This window comes from Silurus aristotelis, assembly GCF_946808225.1.
Source record: "Silurus aristotelis genome assembly, chromosome: 14".
In the NCBI taxonomy this organism is placed as follows: domain Eukaryota; kingdom Metazoa; phylum Chordata; class Actinopteri; order Siluriformes; family Siluridae; genus Silurus; species Silurus aristotelis.
In genome coordinates, this window is record NC_139587.1 from 26,957,081 (window position 1) to 26,982,216 (window position 25,136).

General features: G+C 40.6%; 1 protein-coding gene across 1 annotated transcript in view; it reads left to right on the forward strand.

Moving 5' to 3' along the window:
- Positions 1-18,554, forward strand: part of galnt18a (UDP-N-acetyl-alpha-D-galactosamine:polypeptide N-acetylgalactosaminyltransferase 18a) — a gene marked incomplete at its 5' end in the record, with an annotated part of 41,240 nt that extends 22,686 nt beyond the window's left edge. The window contains 3 exons of the mRNA XM_083561774.1: positions 1,262-1,357; positions 13,951-14,115; positions 17,437-18,554. Of these exons, the coding sequence (XP_083417900.1) occupies positions 1,262-1,357; positions 13,951-14,115; positions 17,437-17,583 (408 nt within the window). The 3' untranslated portion in view covers positions 17,584-18,554. The remainder of the gene's footprint in view (positions 1-1,261; positions 1,358-13,950; positions 14,116-17,436) is intronic.
- Between the last annotated feature and the right edge of the window lie 6,582 nt (positions 18,555-25,136).

The window sequence follows — 25,136 nt, forward strand, 5'->3', positions numbered from 1 at the left end:
CAATACACTCCAGTACACTCCAGAACACTCCAGCACGAACACCAATACACTCAGACGCACCAATACACTCCAGAACACTCCAGCACACACACCAATACTCTCCAGCACACTCCAACACACACACACCAATACACTCCAGAACACTCCAGCCCACACACCAATACACTCAGACCCACCAATACACTCCAGAACACTTCAGCACACACACCAATACACTCCAACACACACACCAATACACTTTAGAACACACACCAATACACTCCAGAACACTCCAGCACACACACCAATACACTCCAGCACACACACCAATACACTCCAACACACACACCAATACACGCCAGAACACACACCAATACACTCCAGAACACTCCAGCACACACACCAATATACTCCAACACACACACCAATACACTCCAGAACACACACCAATACATTCTAGAACACTCCAGCACACACACCAATACACTCCAACACAGACACTCCAGTACACTCCAGCCCACACACACCAGTACACTCTGGAACACTCCAGCACACACACCAATACACCCCAACACAGACACACCAGTACACTCCAGCACACACACACCAATACACTCCAGAACACTCCAGCACACACACCAATACACTCCAACACACACACACACACTAATACACTCCAACTCAGACACACCAATACACTCCAGAACACTCCAGCACACACACCAATACACTCCAACACAGACACACTAATACACTCCAGCACACACACCAATACACTCCAGAACACACACCAATACACTCCAGAACACACACCAATACACTCCAACACAGACACACCAATACACTCCAGCACACACACCAATACACTCCAGAACACACACCAATACACTCCAACACACACACAAATACACTCCAGAACACTCCAGCACACACACCAATACACTCCACACACTCCTATACACTTCAACACACACACACGAATACACTCCATCACACACACACCAATACACTCCAGAACACTCCAGCACACACACCAATACACTCCAGTAAACAAATTTATCATTTTTGAAAGAAAAAAGACTGATATTTTAATAATTAGCTGTTCTTTTATGAATCATGGTGATGAATTGCTCGGTGTTGTGGACAGAAAAGAGCTGAGCTCCAGGGTATTCAGGAAAGCAGCATGGTCATTAGCAAGCACAACACCGAAGTCTATAAAATGCTTCTTTCTGGTCACGTCTTTCTGGTTTGTTTATTTGTCCCGTGTGTTCTGTTTGTGCAGCTGAAGAACAGCTTGAAGCCGGACCTGTGTGTGGATCAGGGGCCCGACTCGGACAACATCCCTATCCTGTACCTCTGTCACGGCATGACGCCTCAGGTTGGCGCTCACTCTCTTCTTTATCACCCCACACTGACCGGCGTAGAGCTGGTGTGCACATTGTTTATCTGTTTAGACACATTGGCTAAATATACAGGGTGGTGCAGGGAAATGGGAAATTTGGGAATTAGGAGTTTTTGACCTTTGAATGTTGGTGATTGTTTGGAACTGGTGTGAGCTTAATTTGAACCTTTTGCCGTTAGTTATAATGGAGCAGTGGAGTGGTGCACAACGAACGTTCGCTGTAAAAGCCTTTTATAAGAATGGTGAAAGTGCGAGTGCTGAAATGGGATTTCGGCATCATTACCAATTAGAACGTCACGATCGCACGGTAGTCCGAGTTTTTTAACCCTGGGGGTGTGGGTGATTGTGGGTGATTGTGTGGGTGATTCTCGTGATCTTGACGTAAAAAAAAGTTATTTTCTCATTATCACGACTTAATTTTTTTGTGACACATAAGTGCATCTTCTAGATGCAGCATCCTAGATAATAACCGTAACCGTCACCGTTGCGATGATGCGTAGTGCTGCACTGCTTCACTGTGTCGAGCCGTTTCTTCCAAATGACGCACCATGTTATAATCGCATGAGGGACACGATCATGACATCATAACTGGTTATGATGCCCAAAAAAGCACTCACACAATCACCATTATTATAAAAGGCTTTATAGTGAACGCTCATTGTGCACCACTCCACCACTCCATTATAAATAATAGTAAGGGGTTTAAAACAAGCTCACACCGGTTCCAATCACCCACACCCCCAGGGTTAAAAACTCCCAATATTGGGATGCCTGTCTATTCCAGCCATTCTTCCTCAAACCATGAGCACAAAGTTGGAGGCTTTTTTTTCTTGTACACATTTGAATACGATGCGTCTTCACTTGAACTAGGAGACCCAAACCTGTTCCAGCATGACAATACGCCTGTGAAACTCTGCTTTACATTAGTAGGAGTGGAAGATCTCCCGCTATAGAGCTTCACAACCATATTGAACATAATACATGTGAACACTTACTACACCTCATGCCTCCTCACCTACATCAGACCCTGACTTTACTAACAGGCTTGTAGCTGAATGTGGAGAAAATCTGCATAATCTCCACCCAGAAGAGTGGAGGTTCTTATAAAAGCAAAAGGGATGTTCAGAAAGCACCAATGCATAATAAGGGATGACTGTGCAGCAAGTTAGTTTACACCAAAAACAGGAAATGTATCTTAGCATGGACTTAATGCTCTGATATAAACTTTGGTAGGCGTCTTCGGGACCATGAGGTGAGACCACACAACTTGTGTAGTCTTTGAAACATGGTATAAATGTCCAGTTTTCACCAGGTTCATTCAATTCAGTAGATTTTTTATTTTCTAGAGCGCTTTTAACAACGGACACTGCAGAGATCAAGCAGTTATGAACGAATGTATGTTTGTTCCTTATAATTGTGTGTCCCTAATAAACAAGTCAGTGGCGACTGTGGTTTCATTAGATTTCATGAGGAAGAACCCATCCTCATCCTCAACCGTAATTAATGGTCCGCTAATTAATTTGGAATCACAAATAATTTTTGGTATAAAAAAAAACAAAAAAAAAAAAAAAACATCCAAGATAAAATATTTAATAAAAATTTTTTTTTTAAATGTATTCAAAATTAAAGCTGAACTTTATGTAAATGTAAAATGGTCCACCAAAGGAACATGTATGTAACTGCAAATCTATTAAAATAAAAGTCAGCTGTGAAAAACTTTTAATTGTAAAATATGTTTATTATTCATAAATCCTTATAAACAATTTAAAAATATATGAAAATATACAGTAAGTGATGCATTTACAACAGCATAGTTCTTATTGTCTTAATATAATGCATTTGGAAAACGTAACAAAATGTGGAAAAAGTGAAGCGCTGTGAATACTTTTCGGATGGACTGTATGATTGGTTTCTATTAATATCAGTGGCTGTGTTTGAAACATTTTGTATCAGGGGTCTCTGCAACATGTCTCTAGGCAAATAAGGGGTCTTTGACTTGAAAAACGTTGAAGACCCATGGATTAGTCCATCCAGATTAATCTTAGATCATCCTGACCTCCTGGTACCCACCATTCCTGCTGTATTCCTATAGGAATTACACCAAACTCCAAAGCACTTTCTATTTAGTGAAGTTCTGGTTCTGCTTTCCTGTGATTGATTAGGCAACAGTTTAAGGGCCTGAAATGAGTCGACGTGCTTGGCCCCCAAAATTGCTTCTGGCGACTTTAATTGTTATTATTATTACTCTTGGCCTTTAAACAAAGCCTTTAACATTTGATATCGCAACTCAGTGACTGTAATCCTGTCTGGCTCGTAATTCATCTGAAAGAAAATCACCTTCCGAAATTCTTTCTCGCTCTTTGAATAAATCTACGTTCTGTCGCTGTAAACCGTACTCGGGCCAACAATAAGAGAAACGACTCAGCATAATTCTCTTATGGAAAAATCTTTAATTGCATGTCATCTGGAACTTTTCCCCTCTATTGTGTCCGGTGTGAAGGCTGAGCAGCTTTATCGCATGGCATTGTGCTGCGCTTGCATTTCTGCGTGTCGCCTTCCGAATCGCGAGTGTTTGGCAGGAAACAAATGAAACCCTGACTAATATTAAATCCGTGAAACCCCGACTCGTTTTTTTTTTTTTTTTAGTCCTGTAGAACCGGCGTGCCTGAATGTGTAATGCTGTTTGGGTATGCATCAGCAAGAAAGAAGCAGGGGCGTATCCGGAACGCCCGGGTTTGTCGGGTGTACACAAAGAAATGTGGATTTAATCGTTTGTTTTCATTCATTTTGACTAAGTCCTGACAGCGAAGACAACATCACCATCAATCTGGAATCTCTCTCTCTCTCTCTCTCTCTCTCTCTCTCTCTCTCTCTCTCTCTCTCTCTCTCTCTCTCTCTCGCTCTCTTAACTGATTCTGATGTGATGATCCAGTAAATGTAAAATAAGATTTCCTGAAACCTGAAGCATCGGAGGTTCTGAGGTTCATTAGCATTTTGTTCGGTTAGCAGAAACGATCACATCTGCTAACATCGTGCTTAAATATGCTCAAAGGAGGAGACACACTTGTGCCAAGTGTAATACTACATCGTTTCTGCCGACGCTTTTTTCATCCAATTAGCAACGTTTGCACAAAAGTATTATAAATGCACTGTAGTAAACAATGTCAACTACATTAGCATATTTATTTATGCATTTTTTTAGTACAAAGTGTAACAATAAAAACAGGCATTGCAGAGCGTCGGGGGTTAAAGTGTAAGTTTAAAATCCTAATGTTCTTGTTACAAGCACAAAATCTCAACATTAATCTACACTATAGTAGATACAAAAAAATAAAAAATTATACGACCGTAAAAAAAGGGTCTTTTTTAAATATAATAATAATCGTGTTGTTTTTTGTTCGTTTTGCTCGCTTGGGGGTTTGAATTTAGTGGTAATGTATTATGTGTTAGCGGCCGGAGCCCCTTTAAAAAGGAAGTGGATGGAGGTAAGACATGTGACTGAAGCATCATGACCTGCATCAAGAGTGAGTCATAGACAGATGTGGAGGAGAAAATCCGGTCATTTTGAATGAAACAAAAAATTATTTCTCCATCCTCTACCACTGCTCTACTGATCTCTCCATCCTCTACCACTGCTCTACTGATCTCTCCATCCTCTACCACTGCTCTACTAATCCCTACATCCTCTACTATCGCTCCACTGTTTTCTTCATCCTCTACCACTGCTCTACTAATCCCTACATCCTCTACTATTGCTCCACTGATCTCTCCATCCTCTACCACTGCTCTACTCATACCTACATCTTCTACTATCGCTCCACTGATCTCTCCATCCTCTACCACTGCTCTACTCATACCTACATCCTCTACTATTGCTCCACTGATCTCTCCATCCTCTACCACTGCTCTACTCATACCTACATCTTCTACTATCGCTCCACTGATCTCTCCATCCTCTACCACTGCTCTACTCAAGCCTACATCTTCTACTATTGCTCCACTGATCTCTCCATCCTCTACCACTGCTCTACTCATACCTACATCTTCTACTATTGCTCCACTGATCTCTCCATCCTCTACCACTGCTCTACTCATACCTACATCCTCTACTATCGCTCCACTGATCTCTCCATCCTCTACCACTGCTCTACTCAAGCCAACATCTTCTACTATCGCTCCACTGATCTCTCCATCCTCTACCACTGCTCTACTCATACCTACATCCTCTACTATCGCTCCACTGATCTCTCCATCCTCTACCACTGCTCTACTCATACCTACATCTTCTACTATCGCTCCACTGATCTCTCCATCCTCTACCACTGCTCTACTAATCCCTACATCCTCTACGACTGCTCCACTGATCTCTCCATCCTCTACCACTGCTCTACTCATACCTACATCTTCTACTATCGCTCCACTGATCTCTCCATCCTCTACCACTGCTCTACTCATACCTACATCTTCTACTATCGCTCCACTGATCTCTCCATCCTCTACCACTGCTCTACTCAAGCCAACATCTTCTACTATCGCTCCACTGATCTCTCCATCCTCTACCACTGCTCTACTCATACCTACATCTTCTACTATCGCTCCACTGATCTCTCCATCCTCTACCACTGCTCTACTCAAGCCAACATCTTCTACTATCGCTCCACTGATCTCTCCATCCTCTACCACTGCTCTACTCATACCTACATCTTCTACTATCGCTCCACTGATCTCTCCATCCTCTACCACTGCTCTACTCATACGTACATCTTCTACTATCGCTCCACTGATCTCTCCATCCTCTACCACTGCTCTACTCATACCTACATCTTCTACTATCGCTCCACTGATCTCTCCATCCTCTACCACTGCTCTACTCATACCTACATCTTCTACTATCGCTCCACTGATCTCTCCATCCTCTACCACTGCTCTACTCAAGCCAACATCTTCTACTATCGCTCCACTGATCTCTCCATCCTCTACCACTGCTCTACTCATACCTACATCTTCTACTATCGCTCCACTGATCTCTCCATCCTCTACCACTGCTCTACTCATACCTACATCTTCTACTATCGCTCCACTGATCTCTCCATCCTCTACCACTGCTCTACTCATACCTACATCTTCTACTATCGCTCCACTGATCTCTCCATCCTCTACCACTGCTCTACTAATCCCTACATCCTCTACCACTGCTCTACTGATCTCTCCATCCTCTACCACTGCTCTACTAATCCATACATCCTCTACTATCGCGCCACTGATTTCTTCATCCTCTACCACTGCTCTACAAATCCATACATCCTCTACTATCGCTTCACCGATCTCTCCATCCTCTACCACTGCTCTACTCATACCTACATCTTCTACTATCGCTTCACCGATCTTTCCATCCACTACCACTGCTCTACTAATCCCTACATCCTCTACGACTGCTCCACTGATTTCTCTATCCTCTACCACTGCTTCACGTATACCTACATCCTCTACCACAGATTTCTCCATCCTCTACTATCGCTCCACTGATCTCGCCATCCTCTACCACTGCCCTACTAATTCCTACATCCTCTACCACTGCTCCACTTATTTCTCCATCCTCTACCACTGCTCCACTGATTTCCCAATGCACTACTGCTGCATCACTGATCTCTTCATCCTCTACCACTGCTCCACTTATTTCTCCATCCTCTACTATCGCTCCACTGATTTCCCCATCCACTACTGCTGCATCACAGATCTCTTCATCCTCTCCCCCTGCTCCACTGGCTGCACCATTTTTGTTATTCTTCCACTGATCCCGCCATCCTCTACCACTGAACTCTTTGTTTTCTTCCACTCCTACACTCATATCTTCATCCTCAATTACTGCACCAATCATTACAACATTTTTTGACAAGCTTCAAGAGACTGAAAATTTACTTTTTATGGAAATGTTTCACAAGATTAAATGTAAATATGAACAGATCACGTGTTTGACTAGTTAATCTGTACTTTAAAAAAAATTCATGGTGGTCACAGTCACTCCACAGTTTGTTAATTATGTTCTTGTAACAGCCACAACCAAGTGTTTTTTTGTGTGTATATGGATCTACTGTATTTATGAGTTGAAACACCATCATTTCTTTCCTTTTCTCATCGTCTATCAGAATTTAACACCAATCATTCTGTTCTGTAGATCGTTTTCTGAAGGTCAGAATTGCTGCAGATTCTAATTTTTTTTACATCCCAGGTCTGAATTAGAAATACATTTCCACCACACATTTATTCTATTCATTTTAACTGAAGGCTACCTGTAATTGTGGAGGGCGTTGTATAATGTGCTTAACCCTCCATTTCTTCTGTCAGTGTATAGGAAGCTAGCTTTCACCCACTCAGTGCCACTTATTTTCCTGCAGAAAGCACTAAGCACCAAGCCTTTTCCACATCGCCGCACTGGCTTCTGTTTTAACCCTTTCATTCCGGTTTGCTTTTTATGAACAGTGTTTTGCTCTACTCCTGAGTGAGAAGGAAGTACAGTGATGGCAATGTTACTGTAAATGATAATTTCTTGTTTTTCTTTTGTCCGAATTGGACCAAATATTTTTTGTTTTCTGTCTCAACAATAGAAAAGAACAGGCAAAACGTAAATGGTATAAAAAGCATTATGGTAGATTCAAATCATGCACTATTTCAACACAAATCTTTCTGTTAGTTGTTTTCCATAACAAAACTCAAATCCAGTGCAAGTGAATACAACCCCAATTTCAAAACTGTTGGGACACTGTGTAAAATGTAAATAAAAACAATAATTGCAATGATTTGAATTTTACATAGAACACAGAAAACATACTAAATGTTTAAACTGAAAAAAATTTCCATGTTAAGAAAAACATATACAGTCAATTTGGATTTCATGGCTACAACAGGTTTTAAAATAGTTGAAAAAGTCTGGAAAAAGTCATTGTTATTAAAATTAAACAGTTGGTGAAGCATTTTGCAACTGATGAGGTTAATTGACAACTGGTCAGTAAGATGATTGGGTATAAATAGTGTATCTTTACTATTTCATCTTAACTTCAGAGTCTCTCAAAAGTAAAGATTGGCAGAGTTTCAATGATCTGTGACCGTGTCTACAAATTGTGGAACAATTTCAAAATAATGTTTCTCAACATCAAATTGCAAAACAGTTGAATCTCTAATAATTTACAGAACATAATATTCTTAAAAGTTTCTTCAGGGCCTCAGGCGGCACTGCATTTAAAACAGTTATGGTTCTGTAATGTAAATCACTGCATGGGCTCATGAACACCTCCAGAAATCATTGTCTGTAAACACAGTTTGCCATGTCATCCACAAATGCAAGTGAAATCTCTACCTATTCAAAGAAGAAGGCATGCGTCAACATGAACCAGAAACGCTACCATCCTCTCTTGGCCAAAGCTCATTTAATATGTAATGAGGCAAATGGAAAAATGTTTTTGAAATCTATGGACACCACGTCCTCTGGACTAAAGAGGAGAGGGACCATTCGGCTTGTTATCAGGTGGGCTCACCACCTGCAGGAGGGACCGTAAGGGACCGGTGCTGAGAGGATTGGGCAGCAGTCGAAGGCGGGGGCCTTGACAGCCCGATCCCTGGACACGGAGAAGTGTCTGGGGAAACTGCTTAGACTGCTGCCCCCGCGACCCGAATTACGGATAAGCGGGAGAAGATGAAATGAAATGAAATGTGTTAAAGCAACAAATGCTACCATTCAAAAACTTCTTTTTCAGGTAAGGCCTTGCATATTTGAGCAAGACAATGCTACCTGTATTCCAACTGACCTTGGGATATTACTGTAAAACCTGATAGTGATTTGCTGCTACACTTGTGTTAGACTTGCTGGTATAGAAAGTTCATACTCTCCACCTATTCAGCATACAGAAAAACACTCATATTCAAGCCCCAGGCTTTACATCAGACGACATTCACAAGGATTTTCCTTGTAAATCTCCCGCAACATCTCCACAAGCCCATTTTGTTTTTAACACGTTCTTATATTTTCACCTTAAAGGAGCTTCTTATTGTTTCTCTACCTCTAAATGAACCTTTCAGCCTTTTGTGTCTGAAGTTTAAAATTGGAACGTGAACCGAACCTCAAGTGTCTGTATACAGCTCGGGTTATTGATTGCTTTTGAACATGTCATAGATGGAAGGCTTCCTTCAGAATCCAGTATATTACTGCCAGAATGACAGAAAGTGCTTTTGCCAGACACCCGAGATCAATAAGCACTCGGATCTGTCAAGTAAGTTAACTCTCAGCGGGAAACTGTGCCGCATCTGAATATAGAAAGCAGGTCCTTAACGCATTGCATTGTATTTTTGGGAAGTACAGCTGACTTTGGTGTCTTTGATGCCTGGATCCTAAAACTGTCCTCATAAATATTGCAGCAGGATCAGTATCTGTCTCAGCAGTTCTCTATTTCACGGTTAAAAGAGTGTGTTCATACGGTACAGTATGAAGACGGCGGATGGTGCGCAGATTCATTCAAACTGGGCACCAGAACAATTTAGCAACTTTTAGAACTTAGAAAGACAGGAAATAAAAAAAAACACAACATGAAGAGTGCGAAGGTGTCGTCACACTGAGCCTCCTGAGCAGCTTCAAGAGCTATAGGAGCTTCTTGATCTGCTGAGTAGGTGGTGAATCATTATGTGGTGTACACAAGAAGACTCACAATTTCACAATTTTATAATTATAAACCATTAAACAACAACATGCAGGAACCAGCTTTCTGACAAGTTAAACATAGATGATCTGACAGTTTTTGCCCCGTGAACAGTTTTGGTACTTGGCATTTGACAGACGACCTTATCCTACAATCTTTTGGGTTTTTTTTTAAACAACGCAAGCTCGAAAAGTGTTAAAAAGTGTTTCAGGAAGAGGTAGGTCTTTAACTGTCGCTTGAGGATAGCCTGTGACTCTGCTTTTCGGACATCTAGGGGAAGTTCATTTCACCACCTCCGTGCCAGAACAGAAAAAAGCCTTAAAGTATACTTAGAGTGAGGAAAATAAGTATTTGAACACGCTGCTATTTTGCAAGTTCTTCCACTTAGAAATCATGGAGGGGTCTGAAATTGTCATCGTAGGTGCATGTCCACTGTGAGAGACATAATCTAAAAAAAAAAATCCAGAAATCACAATATATGATTTTTAAACTATTTATTTGTATGATACAGCTGCAAATAAGTATTTGAACACCTGAGAAAGTCAATGTTAATATTTGTTAGTTTGCAATTACAGAGGTCAAATGTTTCCTGTAGTTTTTCACCAGGTTTGCACACACTGCAGGAGGGATTTTGGCCCACTCCTCCACACAGATCTTCTCTAGATCAGTCAGGTTTCTGGCCTGTCGCTGAGAATGACAATTTCAGACCCCTGCATGATTTTTAAGTGGGAGAACTTGCAAAATAGCAGGGTGTTCAAATACTTATTTTCCTCACTGTATCTCTTACCCTGAGAGAAGGTGGTACCAGTCGAGCAGTGCTGGAGGATCTCAGACAGCGTGGTGCAGTGTGAGGTGTGATGAGGTCTCTGAGCTAAGATGGTGCTGGTCCATTTCTAACCTTGTAGGCAAAAATCAGTGTTTTGAATCTGATACATGCAGCTACTGGAAGCCAGTGGTGGGAGCAGCAGTGGGGTGGTGTGGGAGAACTTGGGCAGATTGAAAACAAGTCATGCAGCTGCATTATTGATCATTTGCAGTGGATGAATAACGTTAAGAGGTCGACCTGCCAGCAGAGAACTGCAGTAGTCTCGAAATGACAAGAGACCGAACAAGCACCTGGGGAGCCTGTGTGCACAGAAATGGTTGAATCCTTATGATGTTGTAGAGAAGAAATCGACAGGAACGAGTCACATTAGCAACATGTGAGGAGAAGGACAGTTGATTGTCCATAGTTACCCCGAGGCTGAATTTTTAATCTCATTCATAAAACTGAGCAGCTATGTGTTTAAGGGCCTTGCTCAGGGCCCAGAAGGAGCAACTTGGTGCAGCTGGGATTTGAAATCACAACCTCCAAATACAAAGTCCAATACCTATACCACTATATGAATAGATGCAAACAGTGCAGGATTTTTTAAACCATATACAGTACACGTTGAAACGGAACCATGTTCCTCCAGGATCCATGTGCTTCATAAGACATTTGGTATTTTTTTAAATACATTTTGTGTATATATAGAATATTTTGTTTATTTTTCAATTATATTTTATTTCTATTTATTTTTCTTGTAATCTAAAGCGGTCTATGGAAAAAGAATTGTCTTTCATTAATAAAATCTTATATCATCTTATATTTACTTATTTTATCGAATACACCCATCAGGCCTAACATTATGCCCACATGCCTAGTATTGTGTTGGTCCCCTTTTGCTGCTAAAACAGTTCTGACTCATCGATCATTAACTTTAAGCATGAACTTCCTCAGCAGTTTGAGCTACAGGAGCTCGTGTGTTGGATCAGAACACACGGTCCAGCCTTCACTCCTTACGTGCATCAATGATCCTCAGCCGCCCACGACCCTGTCGCCGGTTCACCGCTGTTCCATGTGTCATGCTGGAACAAGTTTGGGTCTAGTGAGGGGAACATTTCATGCTACAGCATCTAAAGACGTTCTACACAATTGTGTGGCTCCAATTTTGTGGTAAAAGTTTGGGGAAGAACCACATATGGCTGATAACTTTGGGTATGTAAATCGTGTCAAATATAACATGTCAGTTTAGTCTGAATACAGACTTTCAGAACATTTGAGAGTTCAGGGCCTCGCTCAAGGGCCCAGGGACCCATTGGATTTAAACTTATGATCTTTCAATCAAAAGCATTACATATTAACCACTAAGCTGCCGCTCTCCATTTCCTGATAGATGTATGTTATCAACTGACTTTTTCAATGTCTCTGGATTTTATGTGCGATTGGGATTTGTTTGTTGTCTTATATTCGCTTTGATCAAATATTTTCACACCGTACATCTAAACACTGATTAAAGATTTCCTTGTAAACTATTCAATGCAGCCAAAAAACACCTACAAATGACGATGCTTCTCTTTCACAGCCACACGAGGTGTTTGTTAACAAAAAATCTACCAGAGATCGTTCCAGAAAATTCCTCTTTAATCCACGCAGATTAACACGTTAGCATTCTGGGTTTAGCGAAAGGAAGACACATGCGTTACTGATCCTGATCAAACACAAAGCAAGCGCTGGAGGATTTAAGGGGTTTTTTTGGCTTACAGGATGCTTCCAATTAGCACATAGCTTTCTGTGGACTTATAAGCGCAGAAAGAAGGAAATCATTCCCTAATTCCTGGAGCTGTATTTCTTTCATTGTTATTATTGTACGGGATTTTGAATTAATAATATGGATTGTATTAATAATGCATAAAGGTACAGGTGAAAAAAATCTCTGTAGACCCCGTTCTAATGTTGGGTTTACAGTGCATTCAATTTGTTGAAATTCTGATTTGTAGGTTATGAGTTCAAATCCCTTAACCCAGTCGTATACGGTGCATTTGGTAAGTATTCAGATCCCATTTACTGTTGCAATGACTTTATGTTGCAGTCTGATGCAACCATCGTTCAAATCCAGATTATTTTCTTCATTTATCAACACTCAGTACCCCATAAAGGAAAAATGGAATTCTAGAAATGTCTGTAGATTAATTTTAATTAAAACTCAAATATCACATGTACATAAGGATTCAGATCCTTTGCAACAACACTTGAAAATAAGCTCAGGTGCCTCCTATTTATCTTGATCATTCCTAAAATGTTTCTACACCTTGATTAGAGTTTATCAGATCAAAGCACAAACCAAGCCACAGTGGTCTTCATAATTCTCAAATGGAAGAATTGTGGCACAACCAGGACTCGTCTAAGAGCTGGTCGCCCAAACTGAGCAATCGGGCGAGAAGCGCCTTAGAGAGAGAGGTGACCAAGAACCCGATGGTCACTCTAGCTGAGCTCCAGAGATCCTGTGTGCAGATGGGATAAAGTTCCAGAAGGACAATCATCACTGCAGCCTTCCACCAATCAGGGCTTCATGGCAGAGTGGCCAGACAGTAGCCTCTCCTCAGTTAGTGCAAAACCCATGGAAGCTTGGCTTAACATACAAAAATGTAAAAAAAAAAGTAAAGGGGGTCTGAATACTTGGGGGGTCTGAGAGCATTGTAAATGTAGTACTGGAAAAGGGCAGTAAATGCAGTCCAATGTTTTGCATTAAGTTCTGTAAGAAGCTGCCTTTTCTATAAGCTTTTACTGTAAAACATAATCATTCTAGAAAACATTTAAACGTGTTGTAAAAAATTTTATATATTTTGCTATTAATTTATCCTGTGTATTTTTTACCGTTTGGAAAAATCTTTTATCCAGAGCAACTTACAGTTATCACATTTATACAACTGAGCTGTTGCTCAAGGGCTCAGCAGCTTCGTGGTACTGGGATCTGAACTCACAACCTTCTGATTAGAAGTCCAACATTTTAACCACTGAGCTACCACCTCCGGCACCTTCACTGTTCCTGCGTCAAATGCTTGGAAATGTTGTTTCAGAACGTGTACTACACCAGCTCGGGGCAGTTACGTGTCGGCGTCCTGAGCCCAACCATTGACGACAACGATAACAAGTGCCTGGTGGACGTGAATGGGCGTCCACGCCTGCTGGAGTGCAGCTACGCCTGGAACAAGCACATGAAGCTTTCCTGGCTCTTCACTCAGGTGCGTTTAAAAATAAAGATGATTTTTTTTGTATTAATATAAAGCAGCCTACAATCTTTTTACTTTTTTAAAACAAATCAAACCTGGAAAAGTATTAAAGTGTTTCAGGACATCTATGCTAATTTCATTCCACCGTCTTGGTGCCAGAACGGAGAAGAGCCTTGAAGTATACTTGCCTCTTCCCCTGAGTGAAGGTGGTACCAATCAAACAGTGCTGGAGGATCTCAGACAGCGTGGTGCCGTGTGGGGAGTGGCCACATAGGTAAAAGGGTGCTGGGTTATTTTTGTCCTTGAAGGGAAACACTCATTCATGAAGATATGTCCGCCAAGCATGCCGAGAGCCGAGCAGAAGCTGTGGTATCTGATTAAGGAAAGGAGAAGATGAGCTGAGTGTCATCAGCATAGCAGTGGTAAGAAAACCCATGTGGGGATATGACTTCACCAAGAGAGTGGGTATAGAGGAAGAAAAGAAAGGGACCATGTACTGAGCCTTGTGGGACACCAGTGTAGAGTCTGCTGGGGACCCCCTCTCTGTTGGGTTAGGGTTAGGGTAACCCTAACCCTAACCCTAGAGGACATAACATGAAAATGTCCGTGGGTTTGTAGATTCTACGCTATGACGAACCAATTGGAGCGTGAGCTTTAGTGGTTTCAGCTACAACAGTGTTTAGACTGAAAAGGAACTAAAATTACTCCGGCTTTAGAAGATTGCAAGGTCAAATCCTGACACGTGGGTGGGGCATACTTCTCATTCCCTGTCAATCACTGCGATACAAGGCCTGTGAACTCTATTGCAGATAGAAAATAGAGCAACCAACGCTTTCCTATAGCTGTTACACAACAGTTCTAAACTATGTGGTTCTCGGCTTTGTTTCAGTCCATGACTTGAGTCTAATGTGAGTTCTGCACTTTCACAGCAAAAAAACTTCTCTTCTAATGTAATTTATTATAATGAGAGAAAACGCAAGATTCAGAATTCAGATATGGATTTATACATCTTATGGTTTCCAAAAACCTCTGCACATATAACGTTTCAGTAACAGAGTAAACACGGCACTTCTGGGTTGCTGTGAGTGTTGTGAATTGTGAGTATTTCCAGACCTCAGCAGTCATTATTTTTTATTCGAGAGGGTCATCAGCTCTCGCTGCACATTAAAGGCCATTATTTTTCTCCAGTCTAGTGTCTCATTAAACGCTGCTTTTCCCCGAGCTGCCTCGTTATTACACGGCCGGCCGCATAAATCTTCATAAAATGTCCAAACCTGGCCAGAGGTTTGTGAAATCTTTTCTTTTTCCGCTGGAACATGCGTGCGCACGGATCGGATTCGGATATTTTGATGATACATTTCTACACATCTGCTTTAATTACGTTCCCTTCTCGCTTCTGAGCATCGCAGACGTTATTAGAACGTACGTCTCTTCCTGGAAGCAGGTGTTGTGTTACCTCGAGGGTGTTTTTCATCTTCATATCATTTTACCTTATTTTCCTGTAACAAAAATTTGCTTGTACGTGGTGTGAATATTCCCAGTGCTCCCTTCACTATCGGTCTACCAGGGGGGACGTGAAAAAACCTGTCAGACGTGACCTTCAAATAAATGACCTTTGTATTAACGTACTGTAGATTAGTCTCGAAAACCTGATCTGCGTATTTTTTGTGGCGTATTATAGGCTTGTGAAGTTTCTTTAAGGGTTAGGGTTAGGGTTAGGGTTAGCGAAGGATTTTCTCATTCATACAACTGGAGGTGAAGGGCCTTGCTCAAGGGCCCAGCAGGAGCAGCTTAGCTTAGCTCATGACCTGATCAGCAGTCCAACATCTTAACCACTGGACTACCACCTTCCTACCCATTCCAGCCCCTGTGGCACCAATTCCTAATGCGCTCTTAAATTTCTATGAGTTTTGTCTTGTCTTTGTTAACTTAGAGCAGGGGTCGGCAACCTTCACCACACAAAGAGCCATTTGGACCTGTTTTCCACAGAAAAGAAAACACTGGGAGCCACAAAACCCTTTTGACATTTAAATTGAAATTGCGACATTTGACTTTTTGTTGTTTGCTAGTTTCTCATTACATATTAAGCATACTGGTAAACCAGTCTGGTCAACAGTGAAAGCATATGAATCTGCCCACGTAGCATTAAACCTTCTGTTTTCTTTAGACACTTTTCTTAGAATTCTCCATAGTTGGCCTACCTGGGGTCGAAAAGTTTTAGAAGTTGTGTGCCGGTGGGTGTCGCACATTAACGGTTGTGACGCATATGAAAAGCGACAAAAAACTTTAACACGTTTTATTTAGATTTTACAAGATCACCAAAATCTTCAAATTTAGAATTACATTTTAAAAACTAACGAACTAAAATAAAATACATTTTAATTAAGTACTCATTATTTTCCAAAGCCACAGGGAGCCACAGAAGAGGGATGAAAGAGCCGCATGCGGCTCCGGAGCCGCGGGTTGCCGACCCCTGACTTAGAGCATGGCTCTTCAACCGGGGGTCTGGAGACTCCTATAGGGTCCAAGGGGTACTGCAGGGGGTTAAATTACAATCAGAAGAATAATTTTTTTGTAAAAAAAAAAATAATAATAAACGAAATAAAAACAAATTAAATATTAAATTAAAAAAATATTATAATTATTACATTAAAGTTCTATAACATTTTCAGTGAGCTTCTTCTGCGGTTCATCAAGTGTTTAATAGCTGAACGCCTGGGTTTTTATGAGTTGTTCAGTAGCTCCTGGTTCCACAACGTCAACTGACTGTATGAGACTGTAGAAAGGACATTTCTCATAATCACACACTCTGGCGCTCATGGTGGTTCTCCAGTGTTTTGTATTGTTTTAAGATTTATAATCACACTCTTGATATCACCCAAATGAGGATGAGGTTCCCCTTTTGAGTCTGGTTCCTCTCACGGTTTCTTCCTCATAAGCGGGTTTTTCCTTGCCACAGTCATCCCAGACTTCATCATGGATAAATACACATCATTCAATTTCATTCTTAGATTCTGTAAAGCTGCTTTGAGACAATGTTCGTTGTAAAAAAAAGTGCTATAGAAATAAACTTGAACTTGAACTTCATGAATGCATGAGTTGGATTTTACAGATTCTGAGCAACTTCCTTATTACCGCCGGCTCTGCTTGTTAGTCTCAGATGAAGCTTAGCGTTCATTAGATCAGCTTTTCTTTACTGGTCTCACTCAGTGTGGGTGCTTTACACAATTTAAGTAACACCTAAACCAGAAACCTGTTTCCTTTGGACTCTGAAAGCGTATTAAGCAGGTGATGGTCCTGCATTCTAACATCTCGTCTCGTTCTCATTGGCAGGGAGCATCAATCCAGAACACCGAGTCACGTTACTGTCTCGAGCTCGTCCGGAGCAGCGGCGTGGAGGTCGGCTATCAGCTCGTCCTGCAGACGTGCACGTCTCAAACGTGGACGATTACCAACATAGTGACTACAAAAGCTCTCTGAGGGTGTTGACGCCTGCGAGGGGGCCTGCACACGGAGCTGAACTTCTGCCCAAGAAAACTAAAGGCTCAATTATACACTTGGATCTTATATGCAGTGCATATCGGACCTTTTAGACGTTTTAAGTACCTGGCTGTGAGGATGCTTTTCATTTGTACAAATGCACAAATCCAGTCATGAAAGATCATCAACAGACAAAACCTGATCCCTCTTGCTCTTTCGCTTGCTTGCCTGAGACCCGTTCCCTTTTTTTTTTTTTTTTTTTTTTTTTAAACAGGGTTTTGTGAAGAATTTGTGTCCCCTACCGAAAGACATGGAGCGACTAGATGTTGTACAGGTTGCTTTAATATAATAAAAATTAATCTATGATTCTTTTAAAACTATATTTAATATATAAGGTCATGGTTACACAAAACAGCGTCTTTGTAAAACTTGGAAACAAAACATCTATTATGGTTATTTCAGAGGCGTGTGCATGTTCCTTTTGTTTCTATGCAACAAACCAGGTTAATGTAACGCTATGAATATTTACTTTGAAAAAACAAATATAAAAATTTCAAGATTTTGCATGTTCTTTTCATTGAAAAATACTCCGTTACCATGAAGAACAGCTTCACACTCTCAGCATCCGGACACTTTCTTTTCTTTTTGTCAAACTCACCAAGTTGGAGATTGAATTCTTTCTTGTATCCAGTTCATCCCAAAGCAGTTCAATAGGATGTATGTGTGATGACTGGGCAGGTGATTCCATGCTAGATATCACTCCAGACTACTGTTTGCTCTCTAAATAAAGCTTACAGAGCCTCCAAGTCGTTTCCAACGTGCCGCAGTCCAGACGGCCTTGCATGGTTGTGAAGTATGGAAAAGTTGCCATGTTGGTATTTTTCAGTTTTCTGAATAAGTCTCCAAGCTTCCCTGCTCCACACTACCCCAAACCATGAAGCTTCCACCTCCATGATTGACTTTGGAGACGAGGCAGTTCTTCTGATAGAGCCAGAAATTTGGACTTATGATCCACAGATAAGTCCAATTCTTGTGAGTTTTTGTCTGTTACCGAATTTGTTGCATAAAAACAAAAGAAACGTCTCAAAACCCACAAGTGCGTAGAAGACTGTATCAAAAAATACCTCCTGGTACTAGTTTATTTAGACACAAATGTTGGAAATGAATACGTTTTTTATATTTTAATGTTTATATATTTATATAAACTTTAACAATTAATTGCATTCAAATACAATTGTGTGCCTCCAGATTGGTGGGAACAGTTTGAAGGAGTAAATACGCCTGGAAAAGTCAGGTGTCCCAATACTTTTTGTCCATATAGTGTATATTCATGTCCAAGAGACAAGGAAAGAAAGACAGAAAAATACAGACGGAAAGAGGCATGAGGAGATGGAGACAGACTAAGAGAGAGAGAAAGAGACAAAAAGAGAGACAGATAGAAAGACAATGCAAGACAGAAAGGGACAGACAAAATAAATAATCAGAAAGCAACAGAGACAAAGAAAGAGAGACAGAAAAAGACAGACAGAAAGAGAGAAAAAGAGACAAAGTGAGACAGAGACAAACAGAGATACAGAGAGAGAGAGAGAGAGAGAGAGAGAGAGAGAGAGAGAGAAACACAAACAAAGAGACAAGCAGAGACAGAGACTGACAAAAACTGAGACAGATGAGAGACAGGAAGAGATAAAGAGAGACATAGTCAGAGAGAGAGAAAGAGACAATTGAAGACACAAAGAGCCAGACAGAAAGAGACTTAGAGAAAGACAAATGAGAGAAAGAGAGAGAAATACATACGCTCATTTGCTCACAAAATACACATTTTATTTATTTATTTTTTTTACTTTGGCTTTAACACTTTCATAACCGTATGTATTAATTGAGTTTTTTTGCTACTGTGTAGCATTTACTCTTTTTCAGTTCTCTTTTCTCTCCTGTGTGTCTCAGGTCCGTGTTGGATGTATTTTAGGTCGAATTTAAGTTGAACCGGTTTTTATGATCTTACGACATCAAATGATATTTTGTCAATGCAAAACAGTGTTTATAAAAACTTGTAATAAAAATATTTATTAAAAGAAATTAGAAAAAGATGTTCATTGATTGAGTATAAAAGTGGTTGTAAAAAAAAACCTGGGATTTTTAATGTTAAATCGATGAAAACGAGATTTAATCCTCCAATTAGAGCATTTGGTGGACCCCCAAATCCAGCAAGACTTACACTATTACACAGCGGAGCAGATGAGAGCTGGGGGCCTTGCTCAGGGGCCCAGCAGAAGCTGTGTGGTGGTGCTGGGATTTAAACTCATTACCTTTCAATAAGAAGTCCAACATCTTAAGTTACACACAAATATATATATATAAATATATCAAAATTATTTCTTTTCATTTTGATGATTATGGGTTACAGCTAATGAAAATTCAGAACCTCAAAAAAATTTTATTACTCAAGGTCAATAAAAAAAGATTTTTAACAGAGAAACTGAAATGTTGGACTACTGAAAAGTATAAACATGAACAGAACTCAATACTCGGTCACAACACCGTTTACCGGGCGAGTTTGCTGGCCAATCAAGCGCATGGATACCGTGGGCCTTAAACCAGGTATTAGTACTTTGGCAGTGTGGGCAGGTGCCAAGTCCTGCTGGGAGATGAATTTAGCATCTCCATAAAGCTGGTCAGCAGAGGTTAGTATGAAGTGCTCTAAAACCTCCTGCTAGACGGCTGTGCAGACCTTCGACCTGATAAAACACAGTGGACCAACACCAGCAGATTAGACGACTCCCCAAACCACCACTGACTCTGCAAACTTTACATTGGACCTCAAGCAGCTTGGATTCTGTGCCTCTCCTCTGTTCTTCTTCCAGACTCTGGAACCTTGATTTCCAAATGAAATGCTGAATTTTCTTTAATCTAAAAAAAACGACTTTGTCCCATTGAGCAACAGTCCAGTCCTTTTTGTCCTTTGACAAGTAAGACACCTCTGACGTTGTCTTTGGTTGAGGAGAGGCTCGAGGAGGAACGTGACTGGATCTTTTGAGGTCTAGTGGTTAGGATGCAGGGGGAGTGGTGGCTCCAGCTGTTAAGGCGCTTGGTTGCCGATCGGAAGGTCTGGGGTTCAAGCCCCGGTATCGCCAAGCTGCCACTCTTGGGCCCTTGAGCAAGACCCTTAACCCTCTATGCTCCAGGGGGTCCCTTACGAGGGAAATATCAAGGTCCGTGACGTCGGAGTGACGTGGGGCCGCCTTCCCGTGGGCTCACCACCTGCAGGAGGGACCGTAAGGGACAGTGCTGTGAGGATTGGGCAGCAGTCGAAGGCGGGGGCCTGCTTAGACTGCTGCCCCCGCGACCCGAATTACGGATAAGCGGGAGAAAATTAATTAATGAATGAATGGTTAGGATGCGGCGCTCTCACCGCTGCGGCCCGGGTTCGATCCCGGTCAGGGAACCAACCCCAACCCCAGCCATTATGGTTGCACAAGCCAGTGCACTCTTAGTGCCGGTCCCAAGCCCGGATAAATAGGGAGGGTTGCATTAGGAAGGGCATCCAGCGTAATCCGCTGTGGCGCCCCCTAATGGGAGAAGCCGAAATAAATAATTTATGGAGCATTTTTAACATTTGTAAAGATCCTGAATTTTGGGTTTTTATTAGCTGTACGCCATAACCATCAACACGGAAAAAAAATAAACACTCGTGTTTAATAAATCTATATAATATACGAGTTTCACTTTTTATAATGAAATTACTATAATAAATTAAACTCATAACAAGACCATGTCTACACTATAGTGACAAAAGTTTTGACATGACAATAAGACTGGTATGTGCTTTGTAAACATCACAAATATCCCATAATGTGGTTACTTATCATCCACATTAATGTCAGTAATAATACAAGACAATAGAGACAATATTACAATGTAGTGGAGATGTTAAAAATAATGACATAAGTTAGAGCTTCCTTTGATCTTCAGTAAATGTAGATGAGTGAATGAACTAAAACATTGTTTCTGGTGTGTTAAAGGATATTTCAGTCACTGGACGTTCAGTAGGTTCTTATTTTAGTGCACACTGGAGTATTTTACGATTGTATTTAAAGAAAAAGTCGTTAGAGGGGGAAAAGGATAATAAAGTTACGCTTTTTTTCTTTTTTCATCTCAGACAGACTGGAACACTTTTCTATGCTGATAGTTTAAAAAAAAATAAATAAATAAGAAAAAATAAGAAAAAAAGGAGGAAGTTTTTTCTCCACTAAGATTAAAGAACATTCTCATTTTGTGCTCAGTGAGACCGCCGGCCTTCTCCCAGAGCCCCGTTCTCTCTCTCAGGGACACAGGAACCCCCTCACATTAATCAAAAGCTACTCACGTCATGTATACTTAACGCCACCTGCTTTTCCCCAAGTGCGCTCTAGCATAAAGATCATTTTAGAGGCGAGAAACGTGGAAATGACTTTTAGCACTCGCTGTGAAAAGCTGAGATGAGCTTGGGGCACTTTAGGCCCAGAACATTTAACCCTTTAACTCCAACCAAAATCACTTCATTCCAAAATTGGAACCACTGATTTCAGAATGCAGAGGTCCAAAGTTCTAGCAGCAGTTGTGCAAAACAACAGAATTGGACTTTTTTTCCACAATGTGTATAAAAGGTGTGTGTGTGTGTTTGTGTGTGTGTGTGTGTGTGTGGTCAGACACAATGCTGCTAACGTTAAGATGCAGCATGTGGTGTGAAAATCCCTAATGGAGTGGAAAGAAAGAGCCATCTTCACTACCCCCTTTAGGGTCTTGCCATCCAAGACGTCGCAATTCCCAACAAGAATGTTGTGAAGATTTGTGGTGCGATCTGGGCGTTCCTCAGCTTTCTCAGGAAGTAGACACGGGCTGAGGGATTTCCTTGTTATGTACCTGTTGTTGAGGGACCAGGTGAGGTTCTTCACCAGGTGAACAGGATTTTGGATTACTCCATGATCTCCACGGAGGAGCTGCTGATGTTCAGAGGGTGTGTTATGAAAAATGGATGTCATGGAGGGATGAATCCGGTTCCAGTGATAGTTCCATTAAATCGATAAACCTTTGTGTTTGAAGTACTGGAATGATGATTTCACTACAGGTGAGTGGATTAAGTTGATGAATATTAGATGTTATCATGAGAACGTTAGTTACTGTGAGACTGTAACTAAAACCCTGCTCTTCCACTCTTATAGATGAGGCGTGTATTCTTTTTTTGTTACTATGGATCATTAATTACGAACAGGTATGAAAGCACACCTGGACTTGACACCGCTGCTCATCACGATGGCGGTAAACTGTTTCCACGCCAGACTGCGTTTTACTGATGACCAACCAGCAGATTTCGTTTACGCGCCAGCCTCGTTAATGCTCTGCCTAGTCATAAATCACTTTAATTGAGAATAAAAGATGCTCCGTTTTACTTTTTTGTGTCTGTAGCAAAGAGAAGAGAAAATTCATTCCTGCAGTTTGGCAACCAAGTTCCACAGTCCATCTAAATCCTGTGAGAGTAAAGGGAAGAAATATCCTTATATTCATGTAATTGAGACCAATTAGGTCGACCGATAATGGGACCGAGGTTAATAAATGTTTTCGAAGTATTGTTTATTTGTTAAATTCAACATTTACTTATAAATTTTTAAATTAAGTTAATTTAAAATGTATCTGTTAATTCACTATGAACTAATATGAATGAAGTTTGGAGCGCAGACAAATCAAACAGCACGTGGTGTCAGTGTTTCGCCTCTAGAGGCCGCTGTCGTACTGTTTGATAACAGGAACTTTGTCAGCCGCTCCAGTGCAGACGCAACTCGGAAAAACTATCGTTATTGATTTTGACAATATTTCCAGCAATCAACTATCGGTACAGATCAATCAACAAAAATGATGAATCGGTCGACCTCTATTTGAGAAGATTGTAATTCTCGTTTTAAGTTTGATTTCAACTGAATATATATATATATATATATTCAAGAAATTATTATTTATATTTGTCATTAAGCTTTTAAAGGTTTTTTTTCCATGATTATTATTATGATTGTACAAAATGTGATGGTAAATGTGCAGCTGGTTGTTTTTAAGACAGTTTTACTTAAACTTTATGGACAAACATTTGTGGATACCTGACCATAAGTTTCATTTTGATCATTCCACATTTAATCTCCATTTGCACCTATAATAATCTCCACACTTCCATGAAGATGTTCCACTAGATTTTACAGATATTTGTGCTCCTACAGCAACAATAGTGTTAGTAAAGTCAGGTACTAATGTAGGTGAGATGAGGAAGCCTTGGGTGCAGTCAGCGTTGAGAGCTTTATAGAATGAGATCTTCCAGGGATTATAAACAAAGCAGAAGTAAGTGTGATGATCAACACCTCCATCAGAAAGTCATGAGAGCATTTTAAGAGCTTAATAAGAACATTTAAAACCTTGACGAGCTAAATCATCGACTTACTACGAAGCTGCCATGCTATCGCATTTCTTTACAAGTGTACAAACTTCACACTTCTGTATATCGTATATCATAAATATACCTTCTTCATGCCTCTATTGGTTTAGAAGACAAACCAAGACCCAGAGCACTGAAAGAATTCTGAAAACCTCTACATTAACTCAGTTTCTCTAGTGTTCTCATCACGTCCACGGCCCACCGAGTGCAATCTAATAATGGTCCAGACCCATTTACTTATACCTCCAAGCTGTATGTGAAATCTGCTCCTCTGAGCCCATGGGCCGTCTGCAGCTGTAAAATGGACTCAGGTTGGGGAATAATTTGTAAATTGTACTCCTCACTTTACCCTGAGGCGTCAAAGTGAATTATTGAAGGGAACATCGTCGTTATTAGTGGGGATCGTTCTGGGCTCAAAGGTAAACAGCTTGAGGGCGATGGAGAAATAATTTCCTTCACTGAGAAAACTGAATATACACTACAGAATTCTGCCCCCATGAGCCCCATGTGACGAATTCAGAATATTTGAATATTGGTGCAACAAATATTTGAACAAATAAAATATATTATGGGCTAAATTAAAACACAAAAGTGTAACATGTAAAGTTTATAACTTTAATATGTTAGTATTACACTACTTTGATTTCTTTAATATTTATAAAAGCTCAAGATTTGGTTTTGGACAAGATTTTTCAATATACTGTATACATAAGCGCAGCAACACTGCCACCTAGTGGTCACAAACATAACGCCGTTTTACTTGGCGTGTTACATAAAATAAATAATGTGGTATAATGACTTGTACTTTACGTTTAGTTATTTAGCACCTTTTGTAATTGTATAAAACATTTCTAGAGGTTAATAATGCCACAATAATGGTAATCGACCCCACATGGTCCTTTTTTGGGGGACATTCTAAAACGCTTAACGTGGATTAATGCGATTAAACAGGGTTTTTAAAAGACCAAAGTCAGAAAACACGTTAATAATAAAGCATACAATGTAGAGAACAGCAGTTTGGTGGTTTAAAACCGCGGTATTGTCACATTCATACACGTTAAGCATTAAAAAAAAAACGGTGTTTTTGTTTACTCCGGAC